At 41.9% G+C, this 9,458-nt stretch overlaps 1 protein-coding gene across 1 annotated transcript; it reads left to right on the top strand.

Annotated features, from left to right (window-relative positions):
• Positions 1-8,658: 8,658 nt before the first annotated feature.
• Positions 8,659-9,218, top strand: LOC125477437 (protein RALF-like 33). Its single transcript, XM_048584542.1, has one exon. It carries the CDS (start codon positions 8,720-8,722, stop codon positions 9,119-9,121), a length of 402 nt encoding a protein of 133 aa, XP_048440499.1. The 5' UTR covers positions 8,659-8,719; the 3' UTR covers positions 9,122-9,218.
• The last annotated feature ends 240 nt before the right edge of the window (positions 9,219-9,458 follow it).

Here is a 9,458-nt window from a genome sequence, read left to right on the forward strand (position 1 = left end):
AGTTGGGTTCTAGTCTCCCATGACCCTAAAATACAGGAAATAACTCGAAAAATTTTTCATGAACTCTATGTTAGTTTAGCATGAGACCTGATAGTACTCACCAAGTACTCAATAAAATGCATGTTCATCATATTTCGACAAAGCTCGAAACGTGATACTTGATGGGCCTCGACATCATTGTTCAACATACGTTGGCAAGGCTCGAAAACATAGCTCAACAAAAATCAATAAGGTCACCAAATTCTTGACAAAATGCCTCAGTGGCAGAACTTCGTAATAATAGACGAAACTTGATTTGTTTAAAAAAAATTGAATTTTTACATTATGACTTACGTCCATAACAAGATGGGACCATAAAGTAGAGACGAAAGAAATTGAAATACACCAGATCCCCTTTTTGTATGTGTAGCTGCACATACACGTAATCTAATAGGCGAACACTCAAAATTTGCCTTGTTTTAACAAAAAATGGTACATGTTTTTTAAATTTAGCCAATTTCATCATTTTGTTGTCAAACATTACCAATTTGATATTTCAAATAACCATAAACTAGGTATACAATGACCAATATAGATTTCGATTTCAATCCAAAACATAGTGATCAAAAAGTTTTTAACTCGTCATGTAAATTTCTAATAAGCATGATCTGAATAGAATTTACCATGAATCGTTACTTTTCAGTACCTTATATTTAAGCTTGACATGTAGGCTTGGAAGCCTAACACGTAGTTTTTGCCATTTAAGACTTGGGCTGGAGATTTCCGAACTTATTAAATTTTGGTTTATAAGTTGATAGATGATAAAGAGATTCGTTAAAAAATGGAACTCTTCATGAATTCTCTGTTAGGTCATTTTTTGGCACAGTGTTTTATAATATTGGTATGAGAATTGACGTTAAACTGTGAGATAACAAAGAGTTCATGAAGAATTCCACTTTAAGAGAATCTTCTTAATATTTTTCAAACAAGTTTGTTGGCTTCCGTCTTTTGATTTGAATATTTGAATTCAATATTATGGCAATCTCCATTCTTTCTTTCAGGTATTGCAGCAAATCAAACTAATCACTTGACAGATTTGATATATTCTCCAACAACCCAAACTCATTTGAAAATGGTTATACACATCTTTTAAATACGAAATACTTCATCGTCTGATATAAGACGTTTTCAAAATATTCCTTCATGTGTTTTTGAACGTCGAAGCATTTATTTTCGTCCCGCCAAACACTCCATTTATTACGATGATGTTGTTAATTAAAAAGAATATAAATGTGTCTACCAACCCAAATTAAGAAGGAGATTGGGCATTTTTTGCACAATAAGAGGAGTGGTGGGGATAGTTCTTTTACTTAAGTTTGATCTTAGTAAAGCTTATGATCGAGTTGAATGGTGCTTTCTTGAAGCGATGATGGAGAAGTTGGGGTTTGCTAGTGAGTGGATTAAGATGGTGATGGCGTGTGTTAAATATGTGTCGTATTCTTTTCTAATTAATGGGCAGCCGTTTGGATATTTGATTCTGTCCCGAGGGCTTCGGCAAGGGAACCCATTATCTCCATATCTATTTTTATTATGTGTTGAAGGCCTTTCGGCACTTATTGCACAGAAGGAGCAAGTAAGGGAGTTGAGTGGCATTCGACTATGTGGGAAAGCACCCACGATTCACCAACTTTTGTTTGCTGACGACAGTTTCCTCTTTGGTAGAGCAAATGTGGATGAATGTGCGGTGATTCAACATATTTTAGACATCTACTCTCAAGCTTCTGGTCAATCGGTGAACTTTGGTAAGAGTAATGTTGCATTTAGTGCGAATGTGCTTCAATATGATCAACAAATGTTAGTAGGTTTCCTTGGCGTTCAATTGGTGGAACGACACAAGAGATATTTGGGGTTGCCAACATGTGTGGGGAGGAATAAAAAACAAATTTTCTCGTATATCAAGGAGCAAATGACACAAAGGCTTAACGCGTAGAAAAGTAAGCTCTTGAGTAACGCGGGAAAGGAACTTTTTATAAGGGTTGTTGCTCAAACCTTCCCTTCTTATGCGATGAACTATTTTTTGCTCCCGAAGACATTTTATGAATAATTACATCAACTTATGGCACAGTTTTGGTGGGGGAATGGTTCAGAGGATCAGAAAATTCATTGACGGTTGTGGGACAAGACGTGTAAACCCAAAGCTGAAGGTGGGTTGGGGTTCCGTGATCTTTATGCTTTTAATATGGCAGTGTTAGCTAAGCAAGGGTGGTGGGTGTTCCACCATCCATCGTTCTTGGTTGCGCAAGTTTTCAAGGCAAGGTATTTTCCGAATTCCTCATTTTGGGAAGCGGAAGGCTCTGCATCCTCTTCGCATTATTGGCAGAGTATTATTCAGGCGAAAGAGGTACTGGTTCGAGGGTTTAGGTGGGTGGTGGGAGATGGCTGGACAATAAAGGTTTGGTTGGATAAGTTGTTACCTCAGCCTAGTACTTTCAAGGTAATCTCGGCACCTCCCCCAGAACGGATTCAAATGAAGGTTAAGAAGTTAATTGATACTTCTACATGGGTGTGGCATACCGATTTGTTATCAGAATTTTTTAGCCCGGTGGAAGTATCTCTAATTCTATCTATTCCTATTAGTTTTCGTGCTCCGAAGGATAGGTTGGTGTGGCACTATGATGAGCGAGGTCTTTTCTCTATTAAGAGTGGGTATTGGGTGGCTCGCCAATGGCTACAATCCTCTGATAGTAGTTCATCCTCCTCTACCAATGTAAGTGCGTATGCGAGACTTCAGAAGCATCTTTGGAAGGCTAACATTCCTCCCAAAGTTAAGAATTTCACTTGGAGGGTGTGCCATGATATTCTTCCAACCAAAGTGAATCTCCGTAAGAAAGGGGTGGAAGTGGAGTTGGCGTGTGAAGTGTGCCAAGGGGAGGAGGAAATTGCAGAACATGTGTTACTTAAATGTCCATTTGCTAAAGTAGTGTGGTTTACTTCTTCGTTCGGTCTCTGGTTTTTTAGGAGTATTCGAATATCGCTTAAGGATTGGCCACTTGTGGTGCTAGAGAATAAAGAGGTGGACTTTAAGTTGGCTTGTTTGATTATGTGGGGTATCTGGCAAGAAAGGAACTCACGGGTGTGGAGGGGTTCCCAAGCATTACTTATGGTTGTGTGGCAGAAAGTTTCTTCTTGGTTATCAGCGTTTCAGTTGGCGAATTGTGAACTTGCTAGGTCGGGGGGAGTGCCCACCGCACGATGGTCTCCTCCTAGCCAAGGGTGGGTCAAGATTAATACGGATGGGGCGGTGAAGGGTCATACTAATATGAGGGGTGTTGGAGTGGTGATACATGACTAGAGGGGGTGTTTTTTGGTGGCCGAGGAGCAGCAGTTTCCAGGCGTGACTTCGATGCCGTGCAGTATGTACGGAGTAAAAAATAATCAAGAAAATTATAGAGGCAACACATGTACTTTTGGGTGAAAATGACAAAGTTACCCTAGAGCCACACCGAAACTCTCACGCCTAAGTAGCGGACAAGCACAACTCAATCAAGGTCAAAAGTGATCAAAATAGGTATTTATTCAAAACCTATTTCATCCATCCTCATCAAATCCTCCCCACAAGGTAACCCTCAATTATTCATTCAAATTAGGATTAATTACCTAAATTAATTGATTAATTTCCTAATTAATTAATTAATTTTCTAATTAATTTTCTAATTGATTACAAGATATTATTTTGACATAATATCTTGCAATTACACCCAAAAACCACCATAAGTGGCCAGACACATTTTCTCCAAATAGGGGCCGCCCACACCCCCTATAAATAGCTCCAATTTCTCCTAAAAACCTAAGTCCAACTCTCTTGCAAAATTCTCCAAATTTCTCTAAACATTTTTCCCTCAAATTCTAACTTTGACATCGGAGGTTCTTCGGCCAAAGCCCCCCCCTCATTCATCGTGGGCACAAAGAAGGCGGAAATTTGCATTCACAAATTGGTGCTTTCATTGAGAGTTTGAGTCACATGCTCGTAGAAGACTCTCGTATTCAAGGTTTTTCGTTTTCTTGTTCATTTGTAGATTTTTCGTATGTTTTTACTCTTGGAATTCTTATTTATAAAAATTCTTAGATAAAACGTAAAACAGAAGTACAATGACAAGAGATTCAAAAATCTCGATAAACGGAAATTTCAATGTTCAAGAAATAGGACCACGGCGATCCACAAAACTTAACACAACAATGAGTGGAGCAGCACCATTCTCATGGGGCACCACCGTTCAAGCCCACACAGGCCCAAGCCCAAGGCGAGCAGGCCCGAGCCGCTCAAGCCCATCGTGAGCCCTGGCCTCGTACCCACGTGCGCCGCACTCCAAGCAGCTCACTCATATAGCCTAGCCTACTCCCATGGCCTTCCAAGCAACCTAAATAGGTCCAAAACTGGTTCAACCGTCCCGGCTCCAAACTTTTGGGTTAATGATTGAACCAGGGGCATTTTCACCTTATTTCCCAACTCAAATCTCATTTCCGAAGACTACCACATTTCTACTGCTCAACGAGACGCATTCCTTCCAAGTTCTTCCAACCCAAATGGAGAATAACACTTGTCTCGACAAGTCGTATAGTTGACAAGCACCCTCGCACATCAAACGACTTTGATGAATCAGCTCTTGCAGCACACCAAAATGTAACATGCCCTAGACGAGGTGTCTCGAAGTAGGACAAAGGAAGACAAAAAACCTCTCTAGTAGAGTCTTGGCAAGCAGCCACTCAACCAACCACGAACCAAACGTTCGGGCAGTGTACACTATCGATTAGGCCCCCGAGATAGCGTATACTCTCGTCTTATCATGCGGATGAGCATGCACTCTCGACTAGGCCCACGGACAAGCATACATTCACGGTTGAGGCCATACTCCGATAGTCAACATGAGCAACCTTCTAGGCGAAGTGTTCATATGCGGCTAGGCCCGCAAGGAGCATCATTTACCTCACATCGAAGCATGCAACACGAAGGATGGAGATAAGCAGTCACTTAGTCCGGCTCAAGTTCAACCAGCAGCTTGCGAAGAATTCCTTCGCCTACTAGGAACAAACCACAAGCACCGCCACTACGGCATAGATGAGCTGAACATGTAGAAAAGCAGCCTAGACCAACAGGTCGAGACTAGGGCAGTCGAGAGCTCCGCTACACTAACAAAAGCCAATTTAGGAAGAGGTAGATATGCTCTTAAACGAACAATTGCGTGATTTCCAATGCAACAAAGTTGTCGACGAAACGCTACGACGAGACATGACCAATATGAGCAGGTCACCCTTCACGGATGAGATCGAGCAGGCAAAGCCTTCATGTAAGTTTGGCATGCCATATTTCGCAACCTTCAAAGGAGATGGAAACTCGGAAAAACATTTGAAGTACTGAAGCACAATGGTCCTTTATCGGAACAACGATGATCTTATGTGCAAAATATTCGCCATCACTTTAGATGGTGAGGCGTAAGATTGGTTCAACACCTTACCGCCATGATCCATCTGGAGTTTTGATGATTTTTCCTTAGTTTTCACCAAAGAATATTCATCCTACCGCTCAATCAAGAAGAAGTCCGACCACTTGTTCAACGTGAAGAAGAACCCAAAGGAATTGCTTTGCGACGATATGAAGAAGTTCAAAGTAGAGAAGGCAAAGATAGTCAGATGTAACGACTCGATAGCTAGTGCAGCCTTCCAAAAAGGACTCTCAACAGCCCATCCACTATTCGAAAAATTGATCATGAAAGAATGTCTATCTTTGGTAGACTCTTTTGCTCTGGCAGATAAGCATGCACTTTGGGACGAGGCTCACCGATGAACATTCCAGGCAAATTCGAGCAATCTTGAATATGAAGTCCCCTACTATTCTGAATGAGATTCAAGATCTGACTAGACGAGTAGCCGCATCTGAAGCAGCAATAAGCTCTACCCTCATATGAGAAGAGCTGGAGGCCCAACTACCTGTATTCCACAATTCAAAAGCTCTTATCGATGCAGAAACCAACTACCAAAAATTCAAAAGCCAACTTTGGCAACAGTTGTTGCAACCCGGAAGCTCAAATTATACCTTCAAACGCACGTAATCATCCTCATGACGCACTATTCTGCCAAATCCAGACACCCAACGATAAAGGTGCGAACACTGGCGGTGTAAAGTTTTTTTTTTTTACTAACGCAACAACTGAACCCAAAAGGCACACCAATGGCAGACGAACACTACAAGGACACTCGGAAACAAATTTTGTCCTCGTTGCCCCAGAAGATTCTATATAGGAGCAACATATACTGGCAGTTAAGCATCATCTCCTACTATGTATCACACTACCCCAGCTGACCCTTGAGCGATAATTAAGCTCTAGAGCGGTCTGATACCTACAGTTGAGTATCTCCTGTTACGTGTAACATAGCCCCAGCTTCACAACTCCCTACCACATCTTCACGCCTAGCCTAGGTGAAGCAACAAAATGACCCAACGACGCTCCACAATCAACAGATGCCCCGGGAGCAGGCGTCGTCCTTGTCACCCTAGACAGTTCGATGCTCGAGCAAGCAATCACTCTAGGCTTCAAAGCATCCAATAATGAAGCAAAGTACGAAACCCTACTAGCAGGCCTCCGAATGGCAAAAGACTTGGCGGTGAAAAAGCTTGCAATTCATTCCGATTCCCAGCTAATCACCAGCTAGAGTAATGGGGACACGGTGAAACATCCAGGGATGGCACAATACTTAGAGAAAGTACGCAAGCAACTTAAAACATTTCAGACTTACACCTTCACTCAAGTTCTGCGGGCAGACAACGCCCACGCGGACGCACTAGCAGGCTTAAGCTTCGCCCTCGACCACCAACTCAAAGGAATTATCCCGGTAGAGTATCTAGACAAGCCAAACATAGAGGTAGAGCCAGCAACTAAAGTGTCATAGCTGAAGTCTTCTGCATCATTATAAGTAAAACAGTCTTCATATACTCGGTCGTGTGCTTCGCAAAGGAACTTGGGCAAACAACCTTTTTAACACCATCAACAAACTTGGCACAATTGTCCATGTCTTCAAGCAGATCTGGTTTCAAAAGTGCATAGATCTCAACATCCTCCCTAGAAGCAGGCTTAGTGGATTTCTCACAGCTGCCCATGTGAGTAGTCTCCTCCTTCCTAGTAAGCGAATCAGTTTCAACAGGAGGGAGAGTAAGCCTTGGTGTCACTTTAGTAGCAGAGTCCACCTTATCGCTCTTCATAGTAGCAAGTCTCTTCAAAGGTGAACCAGACTTAGCCCCCGAATGACGTTTTGGCACAAATTTTGGCATTTGGGGCATGACGGAACTTCTACGCTGTGCAATCTTATCAGCAATCGTACTGGCCACCTTTGGCACTGCAAGCGTCACTGGCTTAGATCTAGCAACCTCAACTTTCTTCCCCTTGGAAGAAGTCAAGTCAATCACAAGCTTATCAGTAGTAGGCGGACTCTTATGAGCAGTGGAGGAAGTCTTCGACTTTTCTTGAGCAGGTGGGGAAGATCCTTTTTTTTTTTCACCTTCATTCGTCCATGACAATGATAGGACGAGCCAATGCATCCACCTTGATCTTCTTTATCTCATATTTCGAGAATAGCCCATCTTTCTCTTAGCAAAAATGATTAAGCAGCCAACGATATTCATGATACTCGGTAGGAAAGCTCAACCTATGAAGGCTTCTCCCTCATTTTTTTTTTCTATTAGACTAGCAGGCAGAAGGTCTGCATGCCCAATATTCCAACAGTCCATGAGGTCCACGACCTCCTCATTGCTCTCAATCACCGGGCCTGGTCTCCGTCAGGTCCAAAAACCCAAAAGACATGAGCCATGCAGCTCACCCAGCACTGTGCCCCAACACCTTGATCCACGGCCCTAGCCACACAACTACGCTTGGCTTTAGCCAAGTCCAGCAGCCCAAGCAGTGATCTCTGCCACACCACCTCCTTGGCTTATGCCAAGCCAACTCTTGGGCCCTGCCAGCCGACATACCACACCACCCTAACGGTTGCTCTATGGCAACACCACCTAAGAAGAAGAAAAGGAGAATTAAGTTTTTTTTTTACATCAGTGTGGCGCAAAGAAGACAAACAAATCAACGGAAGACGATTCTTTGCACGGGCAAGCAAAGAAGAGTGCTAAAGGAACAAATATCCTGTAGTGGGACCTATCTAGATTCATCGGCTCTATGTATGATCGCAGAAGATGTGTTGCAATTGGCTTCCACTTTTGCTATGGCGGGATTTATTCATGTCTCTCGTTTATGTAATAGAATTGCCCACCATCTTGCTAAGTTTGCATTGTCTAGTAGCAATAATCTAGTTTGGATTAAGTAGCCTCCTATTCTCATTTATGCGCTCCTCCTCGAAGACATGTGACTTTAAATGAGTTTATTTAATCAATACAACACTTACCTTTCAAAAAAAACAAAATATATATATATATATATATATATATATAAATGGCAGTTTTATTAATTTCCCAAATTAAATGTACATATAAAGTCAAAAGTAGCGTGATTAGTGGGCGGCCATAAAGTCATTGACTTTCTTACAAAGACGGTCAGTCAAGTGGCATCTTCCCGTAATTACTCCCAAACCCAGTGGCATTTTCTCTCCAACGGTCACTATGTTTATAAACTCCCAAACCATTCTGCAAAACCACTGCCTCTCAGAAACTTGAGATTTTAGACAAAAACCGAAATAAAAAAAAATGGGAAGCTCAAGCTCAAGAACTCCATCACTCTTTGGCTGCATCTTCATCTGGGCAATCCTGGCCGCCCATTTGGTAGTGATTGCTTCAGCTTCGGCCGTTGATTTCAGCAGGGGCCACCAGCTGGGCGAGCTGAGCGGGGGTTCGACGAGATCGGCGGCGGGGGGACTGATAGCTGACGAGGACGAGGATGCGGAGATGCAGATGGACTCGGAGATCAACCGGAGCATGTTAGCCACGAGGTCGTACATTAGCTACGGTGCGCTGAGTAGGAACACTGTCCCCTGCTCGCGACGTGGCGCGTCCTACTACAACTGCATACCTAGGGCTCCGGCTCGACATCGATCTCCGGCGAATCCCTACCGTCTCGGCTGTAGCGCCGTTACTCGCTGCAGGCGCTAATTTCAATTTTTTTTTTTATAATTTAATTTAATTTCCTCCCCTTTTTTTTTGTTATTATTGTTAAAAAATTATATGGGTCTAGTTGGTGATTGTGTTATATATACGTGAAGAGATTTTAATAAGGAAAACTAATAAAAAAATTTGAAAAATTTTGAGTTTTAACATAGTGATAGAATAAAAGATAAAATGAATAATACTATAATTAACTTTTTAATGTAAAAATTTTCGTTAAAATGAACAGTACTGCAAGCTTTTAATTAAAATTTTTTTTTAATAATTGTTATATTGTCATGTTAAAATACCAATTTGCCACTCTCTTTTATTTATTTATTTAATT

The sequence above is a fragment of a genome, unplaced genomic scaffold (genome assembly GCF_019419815.1).
Source record: "Pyrus x bretschneideri cultivar Hongxiangsu unplaced genomic scaffold, Pyrus_bretschneideri_v1 Contig21, whole genome shotgun sequence".
Lineage (NCBI taxonomy): Eukaryota > Viridiplantae > Streptophyta > Magnoliopsida > Rosales > Rosaceae > Pyrus > Pyrus x bretschneideri.

What these genes read in the sequence shown, in the direction of transcription:
- LOC125477437 (XM_048584542.1), top strand. Translation starts at nt 8,720, where the DNA reads ATGGGAAGCTCAAGCTCAAGAACTCCATCACTCTTTGGCTGCATCTTC.